The sequence below is a fragment of the Hippoglossus stenolepis genome, chromosome 1 (genome assembly GCF_022539355.2).
Source record: "Hippoglossus stenolepis isolate QCI-W04-F060 chromosome 1, HSTE1.2, whole genome shotgun sequence".
Lineage (NCBI taxonomy): Eukaryota > Metazoa > Chordata > Actinopteri > Pleuronectiformes > Pleuronectidae > Hippoglossus > Hippoglossus stenolepis.
Window position 1 is genome coordinate 17,667,385 of NC_061483.1, and position 24,512 is coordinate 17,691,896.

Genomic DNA, 24,512 nt, shown 5'->3' on the forward strand with positions numbered 1-24,512 from the left:
CCTCCCTATTGGCTGCTCATATTGCTGGCAATACATTATTTTAAGTTTATTCTACGGGTGCAGTTATTGCAGGTCCCCGTGGATGCAAGCATCTGCAAGACGACAAAAAGAGACTGTAAAAAGAAATGATTGGATGCGAGTCAAAAAAAGTTGGAAAGCACATTATTCACGACAGATAGCTGTTTATTCCAAGTGCTTAGTGCAAAACCCTGGTACACTGGTACTTTTAATCTCATAACACACCCACACACTCACACACACACACACACACACACACACACAAAGCCGGTAAACATAATTTAAAATGTAAATGTAATAACAGGACAAGAGAGGCATTTCAAAGAGAAGAAAGGAGACTCGAGGAGAGGGATGGCGACTACAAAAAGGGAAGCAGGGAATAAAGGTAAAGGGGAGGAGTAAAAGAAAGAAAGGGACAGCAAAGGGAGGAGTGAAATGAGATGTAACAGAGGAGCATTAGAGGAGAGCAAACACAACCCCCCATAAAAAATGAGTCTGAGCCTGTTTTTGGCAGGTGTCACTGTTTCCTTGATGGCAGGTACTGAGGTATCGTCCAAAGATAGCGCAGGCCTAATGTAATACCCTCTGGATTGGCAGACAAGACCCCATGATTCAGCCAAGGGGCTGCAGGATGTGTTCAAATGATTAAGGAATTACAAAGCTAAATCTTCCTGAGAAAAACTACCAAGGACAAGGTGCTCGTAAAGAAATTCTGGCTGGGTGTTAAACCTCACCCTGACTTATGCGGAGCAATGTGGACTCGGGCTGGATCATGGGAAGTAGATCAAATTGAGGTTATCTCAGCAGGGAGGGAGATTTGTTAATTTTTGTCTAAATGTTTCAGTGATTTAGGAGATGCTTGTATTCCTCTTTGGATCACCAAAGGGCGAGGTTGTATTCCTCGATGTTTTCTGTGGAAGATGCTGTTGGGGGTACGGGGTGTCGGAGCCAACAAGGTCATTCAAACAGAGCAGTGGTCCTCCTTTGCCTTGTCTCACGTTTGTATTAAACAATCAGCAGTGACATTAGCATGGCATTTCTGCTGTTTGCGGATGATGTTGTCCTGCTGGGTTCATCCCGCTCCCATCTACGGGAGCCCTGAGAAGCTAGCGTGTGATCTGTCTCAGGATAGGAATCATCTCCATGACTGGGAGCGTATTGTCTGCTCGATGCATGACAATGAGCAACAGCCTCATGGAGACACGTTCAGGAGTTCTACTAACAAATTAAAACCAAAAGCCAAACGTGACAGGTGACAGGTGATAGACAAAAGTGAGATTGCATTTGTTGTTGGGTGAAATGAGAGGAGTTTGTGTCACGTGTTGGTTGTTTTCATTCTTGGTGATTCCCAACAGTGTGGTTAGTAATCACCAAGCATTAGAACTGCCAAGCAAGAAACGGGTGAGGGAGTGAGGAGGTACGAGGATTTACATCTCCCATCTGATTTGACTGTGACTTGAACTGGAAGCAGAAGTTGCAAGAGTTTGTCACAAAGTTTGTGCCGCCTGAATACATTTAAGTTAAAATAAAGTTTAAATGACGAGACAATTACACGGGCGAGCCACTAGTAAATGAGCGATTGAATGGGCATTACTTTACCACTACTGTTTCTATCACACCCAGTAAAATAATTAAAAATCCAACACTGTGTGCGCCTGCATGCGTGTTTCTGTCTAAGGTAGAGAGAAACATGAGAATCTGAGAGAAAGACGATAAAAAGAGAAACGGAAACAAGGGAATATTTATGACAGAATAAAACTCAGTACAATATAATACAATGTAAATGGAGGAAAGAGTTCTTATCCCTTGCAGGTGTCATATATTAAGGTGTGAGTCCCATTTAGTGAGTATTACCTTCATCACATTATGTGTAGTGAGCCCTTTGGTCAAACACTAGAAAAATGGCAATTACAGCCTTTCATTTAATTGGACGTCTGTAAAAAATAAGAGGGCATAAAGAATTCAGAGATTCCATCAACTTCTTTGTATCACCATAACAATCTACTGCTTCTTACAAATCTCTGAATACCAGCGTGACGGTTTGGCAAATTCTCGAGTTTTCCGCACCGGCAACTATAGGTTAAAATCACTGTGCATAATGTAGTGAGCAATAAGGAAGGAAATATGATTAATTGCTGGTGGTTGTGCTCTTTAGATATAATGGCCTTTGGCAGTGTAAGAATTCATTCAGTTGAAGGAAATGACAGTACGAACGCTGCTGTTCCTCAAGCATTTCAATTTGTCTTGGGTTTTGAAAGACTCGAGCTGGAGGAGGAGAGGAGCAGAGAAAAGGGGGGAAGGGGAAGACGGAGAAGAAGAGGAAGGGACAGCCAGAGGGCCTGTTGAGATATACAGGACACAAGAGAGAGGAAGACTGAGGAAGGGGAGAAGGGCAGAGGTTAAGAAGAGGGCAGAGAAGAGAGAGGTTTAAGAGCGGAGGATGCCTTGCTGTGAACAGTTGTGAATATAAACACCTCATTTTAGTTATCAGGAAAAAAAATGAAGACTTGAAGATAACAGCTGTAACATTACATACAGCAGCATTGTGAAATATTGATTTAAGAGAAGCTGTTTCTGTGTTCTTTATATGCAGATGGTTAAATAAATATGACTTTAAGAACAGTGCAAAGTTGCTACAGTACGTCCGTAGATATTGGTGCATTCCTGTTTTATCATCTATGTTTCAAAGTAAGAGTGTATCATGTAGTAGGATGGCGTATTGTAGATGAAGTTGAAATAAATAAAGGTTATACAGGATATTGGTATTGAATTAATTATAATTGCACAAACGTTTGAGGAGGCTCTCACACGGTCAGTCCAAAGTCATCGCCTCGTAAATACAGTCAGGGTCTTTAACCGTTCACCTTGAAACATGTCCGCAATTAATAACAATTACCAGTTGACTGGACACATTTGGTGTTCTGAAATCCAGTATGGGTCAACGTTTTCATTTGATTATACAGCAAAGTTCACTAGAATTATATATCCACAGATGTGAAGGTATATTCACACATGTCCCGGTTCATTATGCGTCACAATAACATTGATCAAAGTACAGAAGGTGTCTCCTCTATACAAACCAAACACCGCTGCTGGGAGAAACAATCTGCTCTACATTTCTGAATTTAGTTTACAAATCCCAAAGAATCTGCATCTTCATATTGATTCATGTAAAATATGAGCAGCACTGAAAAATGACTGATGACCTCTTCAACTGCATACACAGAAACATCTGTGTGACCCGATGACATTCCACTTGCTCAATAGAGGGATGCATGGAGAAATAAACACAATAAGCCATAGAGTCCGATACAGACATCGGATTACAGTAGGCACCAGCTCCACAAATGCCTGGAGGTCTTACAAAATACGTCTTTCTATCTGCCTGACTCCCTCATGGGTCACTTGCATCACGTACTACTAATATATCCTCTCTTCACTTAGAAATGTATGACGCATTAGTTTGTTAATAGCTACAGAAATAACATTTCGGTCTCAAAAAAAGAATAAAAGTAAAGGCGTGACATGGCCTTATTCTGATATTCTGAAATCAAATCATTCTCCGTGTGTGTGTGTGTATACATATGTATATATAGATACATATAAACCCACATGTGTGTGCGCGCAGCAGTGTTTGTGGGTATGCTTATATGTGACAGATAGACAGCCTGACATTCAACCTGCCAGCTACCAGACAGGAACATGAAACAGGAAATTGCTTTTGGGACAGCCAATCAGAACGAGCTCTCAGTAAACAGGAAGAACCTGTCACAGTGGTCCTGTCAGGTGTCAGTCATTTCCACAATGACCTGACCAAATGCCTCAGTGGAAACATCAGTCATCACTAATCCCACATCTGAGAAAAAGGGACATCGAATGGTATGAGATCGTGAGATTGTCAGAAGCCCATTTAAGTTTCCTTTTCTATAACTATAATGTTTCAGGCCCAGATCAGTGAACTTTGATTAAATATACTTGGTGTCTCAGAGACCTATGGCGGTGAGGGTAAAAACCATAAAATTGCAACAGCTCTGGTTCGATTCCAACTTGAGACCTTTGCCCACCACTCTCTGCTCTGCTTCTGCACCAAAACTGCCGACTTGAACACAGTGCACATTGATATAATGCATTTTAATGTGTTGACCAATACATAACGAGAATTGTGTTTGTGATTTAATGAATCCATTTATTTAATGCGCGGAAATAAAATCATGTAAAAATTATGTTTCTGTAGTTTACATTTATTTGTCGTAGCGCTTACTGTAATCTGGTGTTTTAATTAAGATGACCTATTAATGCAAATAATTGGGGCGTAGAAGCAACACTTTGAGAATCATGAAGTCGAGAGGCTTCAAATATTGCAGTCACCGTTTGGTGTCGATGTGTTGGTGTACTCCCCTGTACACTCCCTGTCTTCCCCTGCATTGCAGAGGGTGGGTTGACAGTGGTCCTTGAATGTTATACCGTCAGAGATAAGCCGTGTGTGCGCGTGTAATCTGTCAGAGCCGAGAGGAATGATCAGCAGCTCAAACTGTCAGGCGGCCACTTAAGACCTGACACACACAAATATACACGCACGCACGCGCGCGCGCGCGCACGCACGCCACACACACACACACACACACACACACACACGCGCACACGCACACGCACACGCACACGCACACGCACACGCACACACACACACGCACACACACACGCACACGCGCACACACACAAATGGTGTCATGACAATGCCATGGTTCGTGTGCTGCTCAGCTGGTGACAGGACTAAATGTGTAATTATTCTCCGTTCCTGTTGTTTCCATTTAATGCAATCCCCTCTGCCTCCTTCACTCCACTTATTTAACTGTCGACCTTTCCATTCGATGCCTCTCAAAGCTGCGCCACAATCATGACACTTTTTCTACACATGGAAGACGAATGTCAGCTGGAGTAAATAGGACATGAAGAGTGGGACTGTTTCTGCAGGACACGGTGATCTATAAATGTCTTTTTAGGGAACATATTTACCAGTTAGAAAGAAATATTAAAGACTCAAAAAAAATCATATACCAAGAAAACTCATATACCAGCACTGTTCTTTCTTTCTTTATTAGGATCCTTATGTCTCATCACATTATCCCACCTTAATGTAAACTATGTACATTTATAATTAAATGTCAAATCCTTAACTGTCAATAAGAATTTGTACTGATTCACCGGATGCTATCTGTTCATTTCTGGGATATCGGTACCATCTGATCTGGATATTTACTATTTACAAGTATTTACATACTTGTGACTGCACAGGACTAACCACACGGCAAGTCGACATGTTTCTGGATAAAAACCAGTAGAGAAGCTGTCTGCTTTATAGAGGACTGAAGTGGACTTCGTTTTTATTTTAGGTCTGAAAAATGTGACTTCAAGTTTCCAAATATTGTATTGGTATTTTTTTTTTTTAATCCATCAAAAACCCTGAAGAAGGACAAACAGCTTTTCACTTTCCCATCTTTTAATTTTTCAATGATTTCCATCGACTTGAACAAGGTTGCTATTAGGCTGCCTCCACTCCTGCAAAAACACATCTAAGCCTTCAAAGGAGATGCGTGATATTCTGAAGAAACCAAAATCAATCCCCAAGGCACTCTAAATTTAAAAACCTGGGTATGCGTAGTACACCAGAATGTCGGCTTTATTGCCAACAAACAAAATACGAATGAAAACAACAACCTTCCCTGTGGGATTTAAATAAATTGGGAAAATCGGCAGGACTCCTAATCAATCATTGTGGCTACTCAATCCCTGGATGTATCTATACTTCCCAACAATCGGGTAAAACTGCAGTACAATGTAAACTCTTCGCTGGTCCATGAGTCAGCTAACAGAACACTGAAGGCTCTAGGACATCAGTCCTGGATGTCTACAGGCTACAGCTCTGAATGTTTTATGAATAGTCCCAGATATAAATATATAATAGTGAAATAATACTAATTATATATAATAGAATAATGACAATAGTTGCCTGGCTTCATTCATGCGTCACTGAAGTCATGTATTATTGTTGATCAAAAAAACGCTTGAATAACTGTGCGTCGTTCAAGCAGCGGATCAACTTCACACACTTGGCACATACAATACATACACATACATTTTGTGTGAATGTGAGAGAGCAAGAGACGGAGCACACCGGTTACAGGGCTTGTCATTGGTGGCATCTGGTGGTAGCTAGCAAGCTAATTCACTGAGGCAAGACTTGAAGGCTATGAATATAAGAAGCTTTCCCAAGAAGAAAAAGGATGAAGGCAACGAGGCGCAGGCGAGACTGGAGGAGCTGGAGGAAGAGTTATCTCCTGTCAGGACGTGAGCGTGCCACCGCCTCATCTCCGAGCTCAGGTTGGTGGAGAAGAAGGCTGTTTCAGCTAGCTGGAGTAGCTCAGTGGTTTTTAAACGTTTGTCACAAAGCACAACAGGAAGTATTTCTGAGGCAGACAGTACGATTACAGCCATGCAAATCATCATAACCGTTCCCACAGGCACAGCAGTGTGCAAGAGATACACCAACAATGTTAATGGATACAACAGAGAGAGCGAGAGCGAGAGAGAGCGAGGAGAATGAGCGAGAACTTCAAAGATTGACAAGAGCTCAACAAAAGAAGAAATGATGTTCGATTATGTTAAGAAAGATAAATGTTATCGGAGCACAGAATCCACTGATTACACTGCAGTGAGTAATAAATAGCAATACAGTGCTGATTGATGTGCGTCTGCTGCTGCATTGGATATTGGCCTGTAGCATCATCCAGGAGTCTTGCTGTGTCGTGTGACTCACTGTCAGGCCAAATGGAATAATGAGCTCTAATGACTGTTTAACCCCTGTGGGATGGAACAGTGCATTAATGGTTTGCTTTTGTATAATCTCACTACAAGATGCTTCTCTATTCACTTTCATCTGGCTGCAAGAAAACGGTGTTTAGAGTTTAATCTACATCATCTGATTCCTAGTCCTACAACACCGAACAGATCATTTTTAATCAACCCACGATAGATCTTGTATTCGCAAACAACCCACTGGTACTTTAATGGTGCAGCTTTTGCGCAACACATCTACGATTGTTGCTCAATGGCTTATGTCACAAATACTTCTGGACCAATACAGATACTTGAAAAAAAATATTTAAAGTTATTTTTATTCATGTTTAATTCAATGAGCATTTTTTTCGAATTAATTGCAATGCAAACTAGAACAAATTGTTAAGATTTCTGATGTACGCCCCTTTTACTACTGTAAAAATCCAAGTGTCTGTAAACCCCAGCAGTCCTATTCGAATGTTCGACTCAGAGAATAGCTCAAAGTCTCAGAATAAGTGTAGGTGTTCCACAAGAGTTGATTCTTGTTCCTCTTTTATTTACCATCTACATAAAAAACATCATCCCTGCTACTCCAAAATGAAACATATGGCCCTTCTCTAAATCTGGCCATTGCAAATCTCATACTATTAAAACCTTAAGAAAAGTGTGAGATTGCAAAAAAAGTAATAAATACAGACCATTTACAAGGCAAACACGTGCTTTGTGTGGTCACAGTCACCTTGGCCTTTGACCACCACATTCTATTCAGGTCACCCCTGAGTCTGAGTGAAGGTTTCTGCCACATGTTATTAAATTCTCTTTAGGGATTCCTGATATATTGTTTTCAAAACAATGTAAGGTCATGTGACCTTGACCTTTTGACCCTTTACTACCAAAATGTAATCAGTTCTTCTTTGAGTCTAAACAAATGTTTGTATCAAAATTTGAAGACATTCCCTTTTCTACTCACCTCTCAAATGTCAGAGGCGATTGTGTGTGTCTGCTTGTCATAATGTATTTATATACTATTCAGCATATAATGCCTCAGTCCTGTTGAAGGCTCCTGTAGCCTAAAACATGAGTTTCTCTCTATGTGGTCTGCATATGAAATGTATCTTACCATATGCTTGGTGCTTCTGTTCCACCGATTTCCAGGAAGTCATATTTGTCCTCTAATAAGAAGTCATTGAAGACAAGAGCAATGGTGTCCCCTGGCTCAGCAAGGATTGACCACGTACAGTCCAGGTTGTTGTCATACTCTGCAGGGTATCCAGGGCTGGTTATTGAACCTGCGGTGCCTCGTAGCGTACCGCCACATGCTCCCTCCGCTGGAGACAGACAGAGGGGTAGAAGGACAGAATGAGAAGGAGGAGCAATTCTTTAACAAACACGTGTTTTTGTAATTTATTTCATACAATGATTTTGGTGTTGTCTTTCCTGGGCTGGCTTGATATTTGTATTACTTCTCTTTTATCTTTTTTATTAAAAATGTTTGTTCCAATTGCCTTTACTGTTGTAATTCTGATTATTGCTTTGTCAAAATGTAAATGTAAAATACTTTAATACCACTACCAAAAATAAAAACACACTTAATCAAATCAACCGTTTTTGGGTTTCACAAGATGTTTTTAATGGCTTAATTTCTCATTTCTGTTCATGAATAAACATATAACAGATTAATGTATTATTAGATAAATTAACATAAAGCACATGTTAATGAAATGCATTGGAAGGGAGCGACGCATACCCTGCACAGAAATGCTATTTTGCCATCTACTGACTCAGATGGTGAAAACCTCCACAGATTTGTCCTGTATCTGCTTCATATAAAATTTGGGGCATAATTCGAGTCAGACCCTGCTGTGCATTTAAAAGAAATCAATACACTGGTTCTTCTCATCTTCCTCTCTAACGACCTCAGTGATTAGAAAGTAAGAAAGAAAGAAAGAAAGAAAGAAACCTCTTACCTCTACAAAATGGTGATGGGAAGTCCCACTGTGCTCCACTGCCAGGTGACACAATGCATGTGAGGATACTGTGTCCTTCCAATACAAAACCTGACTCACAGCTATATCGCATCTTGTCCCCCATGTTGTACCGCGTACCATGAATGACCCCGTTTGGAATGAGGCCTGGGGTGCCACATGTGTGGCTGGGCAGGACTGAAACACAGAGAGGAAAACAGAAAAAATGTTCATGATTACTCATATTTACATACAAATAACTGTAAAATAAAATAAAAAAAACATCTAAATAAACCAATCAACATTCCACAGAAGAACCAAGCAGCCAACCAAACCCTTATAATTATACATCCTAAAATCATTCACATTCAAACTGCCCATATTTTACACTCACACCAGTGGGAGGTGATCACATATGTGTATGACCGATGTGTGTGATTGTTTTTCTATATGGACCTAAAACTATGTGAGACTGACTGGGCAGTATTTAGATGTCTGTCTAGCCTTTATGTCTCCAATGTGCATCTGCTGCAGCCTGTTCTTAGAGGACTCTACTCCCTCTACTGTGGCAGCAGCTACAGGCAGCTCATGGTCGAACTGTGCCAAAATCAATCTACGACTGTAGCCAACGCGCCTTAGTGCCACAGAAGGGGCAGCAACACGGTAGCTGTAGTACAACCTGGATGGACTCCACAGTAACTTACCGAGCGCCACTGTGTGTTATGTGTATTTGTATAACTGGAGCATGTTAACTTGGTGGGTGTGTGTGCACATAATGTGTTTCCAAATAGCCACTTTGTGTGTGTGTGTGTGTGTGTGTGTGTGTGTGTGTGTGTGTGTGTGTGTGTGTGTGTGTGTGTGTGTGTGTGTGCGTGTACATGTGTGCCTGTGTGCACGGTGCCATGTGACTGCATGTAAGGGGTGTTCAGTCAGTCGATCTGTGTGTTTGTGTACACTGGTCCAATTAAACGCTAGCATGGTAATAAGACAAAGCTTCACCAGGAGACCATGAGAACTAGGACAGAGAGGAAGAGGGAGGGGAGGCGGATGAGAGGAAGACAAAGAGGGTGAGGAAGAGGAGAAAACAAGAAGATGAAGAGACAGACAGGAGAGAATAAGACTGGGGAGAGCGGAAAGACTCGAGACAGCCTGATGGTTCCATGCGGAGAGAGGAAGAGGAAGCAGGCTGGGAAAAAGGAGTCAGACAGAAGAAGAGAGAGGTGAACTAATTACAGTGGACACTAAACATGTATAATTTACTCTAATTGACTCATTATTTGGATTGTATGAAGTCATGAATCAGAGGGAAGTTACACACTCAGCTGACCACTCTGTCTTCTGTGCTGCCTGCTTTGGTATAACAAGGTGAAGCGCACAACCTAATTCAAAGCCCAAACTAAAGCACTGACTAAATGATGGGAAGAAGGAGGGAAAGAAGCGACTGAAAGAGGAGAGAACGAAAGGAATCGTGTCCGAGCCAAGTCATTAGTCACACTTATGTGACCGCACAGTCCTCTCTCTGCCAGCCTGCCGCATTTTAACAAGCCAGCTTGATGCACAAAGGTGTTCTCTCATTTGAACCGATGTTTGAAGAAGTCATCTGACAGAATCAGGGGGGATTTTGGGAAAGGATAAAGTGCTCAGAAGTATTGTCAGTATGCAGATAATCTCTACTTAACTACAGCTGCATTTTTCCTCCCGCTTTGAGAGAAACCATTTAAATAGTGACAAAAAGATTGCTCTCTTTTCACTCCTCTAATGTTAAACAAGAAAGTCTGAATATACTTTTAATCACATTATACTCATTTGGTTCTTTCATATTGTGCAAAACATGTGGATCCCCTGCAGCCCCATGTAAAACTGATGTGAGATATACTTGCCAACTAGAAGGTTAAGGGCTTTATAACTGTATATTTTTTTTACATAAAATAGATATTAATGAATATGTTATTTTTCTGAATTGATCTTTCATCACCATAATAATGTTAAAACTATTGATTATTTAGCAAAATCTAAGCCTGTACTACCACGCAACAGATTACAACATTCAGTTATTTTGACCATCGTGTTGTTGTGCTTTGACATTAAAGGAAGTATGAAATATGTGCTTTTTCAGGTTCGAAAGCCAAATGTAAGGAGAGTCACTAAAATGTCACTGTTAATTATATATATTTGATCATCTTAACTTAATTTTATTCTTGTCTTTTCTACAGTTGATTGCTTTGCATTAGTCTCTAAATGTTTTTGACTAATTTAATTATTTTTTTAAGATTCCAGGTTTTGCCAATCACCTGTAAAGCACTTCGAATTGCATTCATTTTGTCGAAATGTGCTGTAATTAAGTATGTTTGATTGATTGACCGATTGATTAACTGAATGATTGATTCATGGATTGATTGTTTGATGATTAGCAACAACGAAAGAAAAGGTTCTGCAGACTGAAACAATGAGACGTAATGAGCTGATGAGACAGGTGACATTGATTACAGGGGCTGTGGGTTTACACAGGGGTCACTACACAGGCCGGGATTTGTGCTTAAGCTACAGTATTTCAAGATCAATGTAAATACGTCCAGCCTCACTTCATCTGGCTCCTGGACTTCATGACACCCCTCTGGGATCCAGCTCCTTTAACACAAAGCACCACTATATCCTCTTTCCTCACACACAGTCCATTTAGCGTAAACCCACTGATACCCGTGAAGCCGCCCAGAGTCCTGCAGCTGGTTGTGAATTCCTTCAACCAGGACCGCCAGGCCTGGAGTTTGCTTTGCGACGAGCAAGTCTCCTTACTTACATACTCATGTCTCCTTGAGTATTCTCTTATCTTTCACTTATGTGAAACTCCTACCTACTCCTGCCAAGCACTGATTTAATATCTTTCTATTTGAGGCCAAGCTCAAAGTAAACATCTATGAACCGCTCCATTGAAAGTACATTGAAAAACATGGAAGTACATTGAAGTACAACATTCTTTATTAATTTTTTTTTAGGTCCCTTCTCAAGCTTTGTAAATTTAGAGTGTTCATAAACAGCCCTGAAAACAATGCAGGCTTCTAATTATTACATTAAAGCGACTTACGGGGGAATGAAAATGTTCCCTACACAGAAATCCAACATACAAAATCACTGAAAACGTAAACACTTCATTATGAAGTTATTAAGTGTTATCTTCTGGTATCAAAAACTTGTTATGGTGGTAACCTATCCAGGTACAGCCTGCCATGAAAGCTGATTTACCATTACGCGTCCAAGTTGTTAAAATAGAATGTTACATTTTCATATTCTTAATTTAGGAGGCAAATTCCCTGCTTTCACACAGTAGCTGGAACTTCCAATGTTATCTTGAAGAGTGTCTAGACAGTCATGTGCGACCTTCGATATACACGTTGTGAGGAAAGCACGAGTTGGTGGGACGGCCACAAGAACACTGATGGGGAAATTGTATCCCAGTCTATATATTTGTGTTTGTTTGAGTACTCGTGTGTGTGTGTGTGTGTGTGTGTGTGTGTGTGTGTGTGTGTGTGTGTGTGTGTGTGTGTGTGTGTGTGTGTGTGTGTGTGTGTGTGTGTGTGTGTGTGTGTGTGTGTGTGTGTGTGTGTGTGTGTGTGTGTGTGTGTGTGTGTGTGTGTGTGGGTGTGTGTGCATGTCTTTTTTGTCTAGTGGAAATGACTGATGATACTCCTCCATAGAGTTTGTCCCTCCCGGCACTTCACAGCCTTGGGGCAGGTCAGCGGGTTGCTATGGCAACTCTAGGCCAGGGCATCGTTTTAATAGCAATGCAGAGGTGGATAAGACAGAGAGGTGATGGGAGGGAGGCTCAGAGCTGACAATGACATGAAAGTAGGACAAAGTGAAGAGTGGAATCGAAAACGGAAGGAAAAAGGAAGAGGTAGGAAGGAAAGGACATGTTGCGTTCAGAGGGAAAGAGCAGATCAAGGATGATGGAAGTAGAAGATGAGAGCCAGAAGGAAAAAGGAAGTGAGGGAAACAGAGAGGGGGGGTGAGGGAGGTTTTGATAAAGGCTTTTGTTAAAAGATTAATAAATTATGAATTACTTATATAATCAGTGTCTTGCAGAAACCTTGTACAAACACAATTACTTCCTATTTTCTGTTTGATCCTTTCTAATGTCTTCTTCCCCTCCTCTAGGAAAATTATACATTTAATGAGTTTCCCATCATGACTTTCATTTTCTCCACGACTATCAAACAACTAAAACATGAATCTATAGCAAGAGCAAACCTAAATTCAAATCCTACAGTCGTCATAGCTGTGTCTAGATTCAGGGGCCGTATTTGAAAACCGATTGGATCACAGCGGCACAACTAGGCTGTCCCATCTCGAAGGCTCCTACAGATTCAACAGACAAATGCATCCTTTCATCACCAAGTTATGAAGGCTCCAAAGTGTTGATCCAACCTATCCCATGATTCGTTGCACTTTGGTGAAAAACTTTTTAAGTATCGCGCCTCAGCTTGTTAAAAAAACCAAGGAGAGTTAAAACGTTCTCGTTATGTCCAACTGCCTCTCTGTTGCTGGGCGACAGCCGTAAGGGCGGGACAAGTGACGCCCATCGTGAAAAAAACCCTCTGTCGACCAGACCATCTAGTTTGTGTTTGGCCTTTGTGGTCTGCGCAACAAAGAAGGCGGCCAATGAGTTGGGACACAGCGAGACAGTTTCTTGTTGCTCACAATACACGGTGTTTACACTTTCTAACTGGAGTTCAGTTAAGGCTGTGAACACGATTAAAACTTCATGTCACCATCTATTTGTGTGGTGCTGACCTCTACGGGGCTCTACCCCACAGCCGGGACGTGCACAGACAAGTTGGGGGCTCAAGTGAGAAAATGGCCACTTTATAAAGAAAATGTATTAAAACAAAAAGTTAAATATAGTAGCACAACAAAGCTCTCTGACATTTGACAATTTATTTAAATACTCTCACCCAATTGTTAAAAACTCAACAGTTCACACAGAGACAATGGTCTTCTTCAGTATTCACTAGGTTTGTCAACAACAAAGGAAACTAGGCCACAATGCGCATGTTTTCTATACTACTAGTTTCTAGTATATACTATAACACACACAAACAATAACTGTCGGTATCATGTGTAGATAAAGATCTATCAGCAAACAACCAACTAGTAGAATGAATAGTCACCTCATATTTACAAACACTGTCCCACAGTCGTTGTTAATATAAGGTGACGCATATAAGCCAATCATCTAATAAAATAGCAGCGCAAATGGAAGCACAGTGGATCCATTTGCTGCTGGATAAAAGCCAACCGCCACACCTCTTTCTCTCCCCCTGTACTGTAAATGCAGGGCCCTAGGGACAGACACACTATTATTGATTTCCACATATAATAATGGACATAATAAAATTCAATCAAAAAGAGTGAGAATCGCTAAGCTCATGGTAGCATTGATGGAACAGGTTTTCATGCATTAACATGACAGTGATTAAAATTGCTGGACTCAAATGGTGATCGCTTTTAATGGCGCAAGACAAAATAAAATTATAATTATGGCAAATTATAAAAAACTTACAGCACAATACACATAAACAGCAAACACACACAAACAACGATTTGAAACCTACAATTATTTAATGAAACGAAAATGAATGTAACAAATAATGAATTAATAATAATATCATGCATCCATCTATACCGACAGATCAAAATGTGTGTTTGCTGCTGTTTGTGAGCTGTCACTCATCCAACACATGGAATAAGAGAAGAAAATGACCTCTAGTTTCCTGACAGCAACAAAACAACTGGAGTGAACCGTATATCTGTATCCACAGCATGCAACTTGCCACAAGCCAAAGTTGGAACAGATGTTTCGTCGGATCTAGCTTCCCCTACCTGGCAAAAATTACTAATTTCTTGTTTGGTTTCCAGAGGGCTGTAAAGTTAAAACCAAGCGGAACCAGAACAAATGTCAGATCGTGTGCACATATTGCTAAACAGGGATTTGGACAGATGTTGGCATTTTAAATGTGTCTGAAAAAAAAGAGAGAATGTCTTTCAGGGTTTAAAAACTTTTTTAAAAGTGATACTAAATATGTTTTTTCCCAATGAAATACACCCATCCGTGCATCACAAAACCACAGTCTGTGATGTCACTGTGATGTCAGCCTATTAAATAAGTCACGGCAAGTGAACTTTCCGTTAAATGGGTTAGGGTTGAGGTTGGGGTCTTGGAAACCACTTCTCCACAACCCTTCACTGTCAACGCAGCACTTCACGGGATCCTTAGAGATGTATTCACCAAGTTTGAAGTTGAACATGAACAGTTGACGGGGAAGTCAAAGGAACGACGGGAGTCCTGGATGCATTAGTAGGACTTGCTTTAGTGTTTTTAGGGAACTCAAAACTCAGGCAGGGTTTTGGGTCCTGAAAAAAAATGCATCTTCAAAAATGTATTCAATATGTCTGTCAAAGTTCTCTAGCTCATACAACAAAAGCCTTGGTCCCTTAACTTTGGAGAACAGGAAAAAAAAAAAGGTTCTTCAGTCCAATAAGTCACTTTCTGAAAACGCTTATGATTTTTGCACTCACAAGTCAACAGTGTCTGCAATACTGCAGTCGCTGATTGTGCCCTTTCATAGCAGAGTTCATACACTCAACACTTCAGAAGAACTGATGGGAAAAAGCGCAGACAACCTAATTTCACCTATCCACCACCCACCATTTTGAATCCGAATAAATCCCTCCCTGTACACATCGCTGCTGAGACCCAAAGTTCACATTAAAGGCATCTCTCAGCGGGTGCAATCCATAATCCATTAACACCTGTACTCAGCTCCAGTGGTGTATATGTATTACAGTTGTTGCTGTTGGAAAGATGCCAAAGCCCCTGAGCTAAATGGACTCCCCAGCACTGATACTGCTCCCATGGTGTAAATGTATTAACAGTTTCACTGACACATAATATATAACACCTCTAACCAACCAAACACTAATGGGGCTCATGCCCAACTGTGGCCAAAGGGCCATAGATGTCCCAAGCCCCTCACCACCTGCTGTGCTCCAATAGTTTGAATGTGTCAACAGCTAATATCACATCTCCAGCAGAACACCTTTGCTCCGTCCGAACGAGGCCTCGAAAGTGATTTTAACGAGAGTGGAAACCACTTATAGTGATCACGTTTGTCCCGGGACAAACACTGACACCGACTCTGACCTGCTACAGTTTAAACATTGATTTGTTTGAAATGACAGCCAGGATATCGACACTGATCACCACATGGGGATCGATACTTTCCTTAAATCTTTCTTCATAGCTGTTCGCATTCATTCAATTCAGCTCAGGAGCAGTACATTACTGACAGAGCTGCTATTTTTTTATGGTCAAAACGTGTATAAAAAGAGCCAAAATAATGAACATATACTTCATCAATGTAACCACATTATTAAAACTGCATTTTTATGGGGACGAACGTGTCCCAAGCTTTTTGATCCATATACGCGTTTTTTCACTTTATCCGTTATCCTTATATCCGGTTTCCACTGTATTTCGTTTTTGGCTTAAAGTGAAAAGCATTGGGTTTCATGGTAATACCAGTTGACCATGGAGTGCCATTTGAAGCAGTTGGATTTCAGTAAGATGCCTTACATGCACTGAAGTCTGGATAATCTCCTGAAATTTTCCGGAGAGGCTGTATGTAAGAACGCAAATGTTGCCTAAATGCTCAGGGACCCAACAATCTCCTGGTGCATTCTTCATATGCAACGCATATGCTGGAAAATGTCCAGACCTAAATGTCTAAACATTTTGAATGTTTATGTTTATCTCTGAAAACGGCTATAGAGAATAGCTTTGCAGAGGAGATAGGGAGGAACTGTAACATGGCTGCCAAAGGAACGTCGTTAGAAACCTTTTTTTCCTGGAATGTTAATAATAAATATGCAATAAATAATCTGCAGCTATTTTGACAATGGATTAGTTCTTAATGCCATTTTTTAAGCAAACTTTCCACAGTTCCAGTTAGTAATTTGCGAGCATTTGCTGCTTATTTCTTGTTTTATATAATAGCAAGTTTAATATCTTTGGAATTTGGACTATTGCCCAGACAAAACAAACCATGTGAATGCTTCATCCTAGGCTTCAGGAAATTCGGATGGGCATTCGTAACAATAAAATAATAGGCACAGCATCTCACAATGAAAATAAGCTGCAGCCCTCGTAACGAACAGTGGTTACTCATGGTATATTATTTTCATGCTGATGCAATATGTGCAGTATTTGCAGATCCAGTGATGTTTCCAGTGGTTATATTAGTCGCATCAATCTATGCTACTTTGCATTCAGTGTTGATCAAGTTTTCCGGAATACGCAACCACACTTAGGTGTGGAATGCCTACTGCTAAGAGGCTCAAACAAACACTGTGTGGTTATGGTTCATTCGGTTAATTTTCAAAGCAACATGCCTCACTGCACGTCCCAGTGATATTACAGATCACAGCTTTCATTCCTGTATTTATTGCTTTGGGACAGAGAGCTGATTATTATCTTAAATAGTGATTGTACTGTCCAGGATAATGAGAACAACAGATCTGAATTCTGCTCGACGATCCTGGATCTTGGATTTTCCTCTTTGCTGTGCCAGCCAGGGATGTTTCCAGCGTCAATTCCCAGTGATCACCAGTGAAGGAGGGCAATCAGAGTACAGACTTCACTTTGTTCTACAACACAGATAAACCCAGAAAATAAACCACAGCCTGAGGGCTTGTAGAATCAGAAGTTGCGTAGGATACAAACCCTCCGGATCATAAGTCGGGTGTGTACGAATAACACTGCAATAGCAAAATATATTCTAGATACAGCTCTGCACATATGCCATCATCTTCTGAAACCTACACCACATAAAAAAACACATTTTACAAAGACAAAAACACATTTAACAAAGACAAAAACATGAAAGAAAGAAATCCTCGGGCCCTTGAAAGTTATATTTCTGTTCAGATTCCTTGGAGTACACATATTAGAATGTATTAACTCTGCCTTTCCCATGTTCCCTGGGTGAAAATATATTAACACCGCAAGTGACATTTCTAGCACTGCTTCTCATCAATCACCTGCTAAACAGAGTAATCACTGTAGCAGCTCCACTCTGTTAAACACCAGCTCTGCTCAGAACCAAGAAATATTGGTTGCTAATACACAACATCCCCATGCTGTGATGTCCGACACCATAAAGACCAGCAGATGTGTTTTCTAATTGTATATTGGCCGACAGACATGGTGCAGAAAGCCAAGTCTACTGTAACATGAAGCTACAATTTGTGATTCAAGGTTTAAAAGTTACATCTCTTGCTCTGTTTTTACCAACAAGTTATATTCTGCTTCCAGCTAACTGTCAAATATAAGTAATTTTTTTTAGTATATGCCAATTTTGAATAAAATATTCTAACCATAGACTGTATATAAAGACGGGTGACATCAAGGCTCTCAAAAAGTGAAGCCAAAGCATCTAGATTGCCTACTAGTGGCTGGCTGCAGTATATGTCATAAATCCATCATCCTCCATGTTAGTGGATGGGACATGTCAAATACATTTCTATCACATTGTTGTATTTTCAAGTGCAACCCCCATGATGCTATACGCCTCTGCAGCGGCGTTGCGGCCACGGTGTTCGCATGTCATCCCCCTGTTCCCCCTTTCACCACTAAAACTCTCTCTGTCCTATCGAATAAAGGCCATAAACGCCCATACAAATATACTTACAGAAATAAATAACTGCCAGTTCATTATTCGTTATGAATGAATTAAACAAATACTACTTAGTACAGCTTTAAGAATGTTTAAGGTAGCTCTCTCGTTGAAGTTAAAAAAAAAAGTACTTTTACCGGAGTTTTACCCTTTCATGTCAAAGCATGTCTTTACTGATTATCCTCTGATGCAATACAGAATAGTCAAATCAGCGTATACGTGAGCTAATTCATGAGGTGTTCCTAAGGTAAAAAAAAAATATGAACAAAACTGATTTTGTATGATATGAGGCTCATCAGTAAAAGTTCAAGGATCTCAGCAGTAAGTTAAGAGGAGGGTGCAGATATCTTGCCATTGGCATCAGGCCTTGACTGATGTTGCAATTGGGCTCTATAAGACTGACTGACTTTTCAATTATTAAGAGCTGCACAACTGTGCTGTCAGCTTGGTTAAGGTAAAACATCCCCTCTGATTACATTTATTTATATTGAGTCTAACATTCAATTCAGCAATATGGATTTGGGTCTGATCTACAAGGGGAAATACTATCCTACTGTATGATCAATGGCCACTCATTAAAATGAATCTATGATTGATTCTAAAATTTCATTACAAACCTAATCTGCTACAGAGAGTTTGCAGCCAGGACAGCGGTAAGATGTAATGTCTATTTTTATTTTGTCTCTGGTAGTGGTGTTGAGGAGAGAGCTACTGAATAAACCAAAGCTCACAAGTCCCCGACACATGTTGTTCAAACCCGCTCCATGGTCATGTGCTTTGGGTGGAGCAGCGGGAGAACAGTGAACATGTGGCTGCGATGAGGAGCTCACTGACAAGAAATCAGTGTCGAGCCGGTGCTCCTTTGCGTTGAGGAGTTCAAATACCAAATTAGGACAGTGCCTCCTTAAGGTGTTCAGGGCGAAACCGACTTGAAGGAAACCTCGGGGCATTCCCAGTTCACGCAGGATCAGTTACATCCACCAGCTGGACTGTGAACTCTGGCGAATCCCCTGGATATCCGAGTTTCCTTTGTAACAGAGACTAAAACTAGAACAGAGAACTGAGTGTTTTCATGGGCCATAACCTCTAACAACACTTTTAAAAGCAACGTCCTCAAATATCTTTGATAAAAACAATTTAGGTAATTTCATTTTAAAGTTCTATCCCTTCTATTCTCCTTATATTTTTTATTCTTGTTGCTGCTCCTGAGCTCCAACAAATGGGTAGAGTGGATTAGTTCTAAATTGTCTTTTTGTCTTGGAGTACCATTGAGTAGAAAGCAAATATGGTACAAGGGATTTAACAAAAAATCTGAAGGACGCCATAATTTCAGTTTTTTCTGACTGGCCTGCAATGTAACAACCTGCATCACGAATACCATCCAACTAACCAGATTGGAGATCGTGGAATTACTCTATTATGACACAGGGCAGGAATTGTTGTCTTTGCAAACTATGTATGGTGCAACCAAAGGTAGAGATTTATCTGAGCAAGTAGCGTCATCAAGCAGTTCCAACCATCATATTAGAAATAGGTTCTGTTCTGACCCAGCCCTGTGCTGTTTGTGTTCCCTGTTCTCTCCCCCTTTCACGTTTAACTCTTGCATATCCAATAAAGGCTTAATGCCAAAAATATATTTTTTCAATATGTTTGAAACTTGATGGCATATGGGTTTCCCACAGCAGACTCGGGCTATTTCCAACATAAACGTTTTTAATCCCATTTGTTTCCCTATCGCAACTGCAATAAATATGACAACATGGCCTTTTTCAGATGATTTTTTCCGATTCGTCAAAGCAGAAAAAGCTCAGGTGTAACTAACAACATCAATGACGGCTCTGTCTCATGATTTAAGTCACGACAATGAGCCACAAAGCATAACACTGAAAGCAAAACAGCCAAATAGGATTTTGCTTTCATAAAGTTTTATATTTACACCTGCGCCTTTCCTGCTGTCAAAATGACTACTGTGGCAAAGGCTTATTGTGTAGTATAATCTGTGTGAACTCACTATGCAGGATTTTTCTAAAAACAAAACAATGTACTGATGCTCACAAGATGAATCGCTCAAAATCATAGTGAGCCATAAGTGATGTGTGTCGTGGTATCAGATGAGACCCTGCTCTCTGACTTTACTTTCCTACTTGGTTTCTTATTCCTGGGCTGCAAAACTTTGGGTAATGGGTGTGCAGCCCCCAGCACACACCAGCAAACAGTTTGAGGACCGGACTCTCAAAACGTAGCAGCCAGGTTACACTGCTGTGTCCCCTGTCCTCTGTCCTCTGCCAGTGTTTGTTTGACCAAGATGCAGAGAAGGGAGATCACAGCGGACGGCAAGAAATGTGCACTTTGACTGCGTTAACACTAAATAGGGCGATACAGCACCTTCCCACAGGATTGTGTGGAGGTGCAGGCGTCTTCATTTCTCCCTTAAAATGTAGCCGTCGTGAAACAATCTGAAAATAACATTTTGCTGATTTGCTGCTTTGTTCTGGCTAACACCGCTCTGTATTTTGATTCACTCTCTATCTCGCTCGACCACTGATGCTCCCTCTTTCTATCTCTCTCTCTCTCTTCCTCGCTCACTCCTTGAGCAGGGGAGGAGGGGCCAACTTGTTTAAAAGCAGAATGACAGGAACAGTTCAAATGGTTAAGAGATGAAAAGGTGACTGGAACAGAAGAAATGTTCCCGACCATCAATCTAGTCCTCTGCAGCTGTATACAGAGCCCCGGGGGGGGTGCTCATGGAGACAAAAAAAACATATTTATATATATATACCGTATAGGCCACATTTTACTACATCATGAAAACGTTCACATGAAGTACCCTGAGGTCATGTTGGAAAAAAAAAAACACATTTATTTTGGGATAATGTTGAAGTGATGTGTAGAGGATGTGATACAGCTGGAGGATGTATGCACCACCACATTCACCGCGCCACAGATTCCCTGTAGAGCCACATGCTGCACTTAAACTTTCACTATTCACTTAAAGATGCTTTTATTACATCATCCACAGGATAAATGATGTAACAGCCGGTACAGTACCACAAGAGACGTCACTGTGTTGCCATGTTTCTGTCGTAGCCTTTGAGTTGACACTTTATTTTTTACAACCGCACAAGTCGCGTGCATCCTTGTGCGAACGTCGCCCTGTCCGATGCAATTTAGCAAATGGTGGATGTGGTGTGTTTGGATAGGATTAAGATGTCATAACCTCTCTAAGACTTTCGTACAGCCAACACTTGTCTTTGGACAGTGAGAAGATTGACACATCAAAGTTACTAACCCTGCACGTCAGCTCGCTCTGGCAGAGGCTGCTCTTCTACTGACTCTCTGTAAACACACACGGCTCTCACGCACTCAAACTCATCAAATTGTGATAATGACTTGAGTTCTTAATATAGTAAGTTTTGTGGTTTCGCTAAGAGTTATTCTTTTAATGGAGTGAGCTACAATGGCAACACAACAACACTTGGGAAATGCACTTCTGGCCGGAGGTTGCTATGGAAACAGCGACCTAGCCTGAGGCTTGAGTGCTGCGGGGGACAAACTGAGGAAACCACATTCCACATCTGTATCAGCCAACAGAGAAAGTCTTCACATGTATTTGATCTTGAAAGGAACATCTGCACTGAAGTGGTAGTCACATGTGGAAATGTTTTTTTTGTTGATCTGGGACAGTTCAGCCTAGATTTTCAAATAAGAACAACTTGCTTCCAAAACGATCATCTGGAGTCCCAAGACTTTCATCTCTGACACATCAGAGACACAGTCTGTGTTCTGGGGCTCCACTACATGATTTCAATATAGTCCCCGGTTTTTGTTAAAGCACTACAGCATCAGTAATGATTAACTACTTTGCTTTTGGTTTACTAATAACATCATGGTTTATTTTTTGAATTTGTTCACATTAACAAAACATTTGCGAGGTTCCCACTGAATGATCGAGGAGCTTGTAGAAAGGCTCATGCTGCTGTAAAAGGTTTGTAAGCAAGATTTAAAAATAAAAAAATAATAAACTGAATAGATTTCCATCAAAGTTTGGTGCAGATCCTGATCAGGGGGCGAATCCAGGATTATTTCCCCCTTTCTTAACAAATTGGTGACATTTTACCATTGAATAATTCATGGCTCTTGAAAAATTTGGCACATTGAGGGAACTGATATCTATGATTGTGCGAAATTTGGTGCAGCTTGATTGAACGTACTGTTTGGCCTTGGCAGAGGTATATGTGCCATTTAAAACCAGAATAAATAGCATTATATATTGAATAACACATATTGTACTTAGTTGTCAAATTTCAATTTTCATCATCATAAATAAAGTTAATGTGTCCAAAGAATAGCTCGATGCTTTAACCCCTGATGTACTGTGCATGAGACCTGACCTATATCCAGTCAATATGAAAGCAACCAGCGGAGCAGCTGGTTATTTGTGGCACTCTCTGAGAACTGCATTACTGAAATGAAATACTATTAAAGGCATCACACAGATTAATTGAACAAAACGAAAAATACAAGGTCAGCAAAGAAAAAGGCAGTCAGCCAGTCTGTTGTTTCTTTTCTTTCTTTCTGCTCACTTGTCTTTGTGCACTTTCGGCTCACTTGGACCTGAGGGCTCCGTGGGCCCGGAGCAAAGTGGTCTCCACAGCCCCCCATGACAGGCTCTCCTCAGGAAAAGGGTTAGCAGAAGATAAAATAGCATCTCATTCCGCCAGAAAACATAAAAATGTCCAAAACCACCTCCATTCCCAGTCTCCCTTGTCAGCCCCCCTTTCCCACTCACTGCTCCTGCTCTTCCCTCTTCTCCAAAGAGCACTGCCAACACATCCTGCTCTATCTTTTTCCTTCCTGTCATCATTGCAATGACAATCCTGACCTGAGCATGAGTTCCAATGGTGTGAGCGGTTCGCCCTGAGGCACTGGTGTCAGTGGGGACAAAACATGGAGGAATAACACCACATGCTTTGTCAATACACACATGCACACATTTGTCACGGCCTAGTTGGATGTGCGCGCGCACACACACACTAACACACACACACTGACACAGACTCTTGTGTAAGTGTATATTTGTGTAGGGACTTTTCCTTGTGTTGCATATGCCTTTCTTTGATGTCTGTAGTGTGTCAGACAGCAGCAACATTTAGGTTTAGGTTGAAGTTAATAGGTCAGAGATCAGACATGAGAGAAAGCTGTCGCAGAAGCAGAACATTAAAAGGTATGTGACACTAATATTTGACGTGCCGTAAATAACATGAATAACTTTATGAATGCTAGAATAGGGAGCAATTGAAGAGCTAACAGGTGAATACAATAGGGACACCAGTGTTCATTGCTGGAATGTTTAAAATGGACATTAATCATTGCTGTCCCTGTTGCTTGCTGCACCTCTCTCCCTGTGTCACACACACACACACACACACACACACACACACACACACACACACACACACACACACACACACACACACACACACACACACACACACACACACACACACACACACACACACACACACACACACACACACACACACACACAAGGTCTAATGCATCTTCATTTAGTCTTGCTGTCCTCTGGGCACATTTACATCTGTCAACTCACTAGACAAAATGGATGGATAGGCTTGTGTGTGCGTGTGTCTTTTGTCATGCTGCATGTTTGTGTGAATCCATTTGTCTTCCTGTGTGTTATGCAATATGTATTGTGGATCTTAAAGGGCAAGTCAGTCTTGATGTTTAATAGTACGTACATGTAGGCAGATGCATATTTGCTATATGTCACAAATGTGTGCGTGTGTGTGTGTGTGTGTGTGTGTGCAAACCTGTGTGCAAGCGTGTGTGCAAAACAGTCAATTGCCTTGATAGGTTAGGGTTCATGGTCCCCTAGGCAGCACAGCATTGTGGGTAAACTCGATGTCACAACTACTCCCATACATCATCAGATTGTCACAGATAGGTA

General features: G+C 40.9%; 1 protein-coding gene across 1 annotated transcript in view; it reads right to left on the minus strand.

The window, feature by feature from the left end:
- LOC118113214 (CUB and sushi domain-containing protein 1) overlaps positions 1-24,512 on the minus strand; it is a 292,387-nt gene that overhangs the window by 183,039 nt on the left and 84,836 nt on the right. The window contains exons 8-9 of the mRNA XM_047340219.1: positions 8,820-8,984; positions 7,973-8,180 (exon numbers count right to left, since the gene is read on the minus strand). Coding sequence (XP_047196175.1) covers positions 7,973-8,180; positions 8,820-8,984 — 373 coding nt within the window. The remainder of the gene's footprint in view (positions 1-7,972; positions 8,181-8,819; positions 8,985-24,512) is intronic.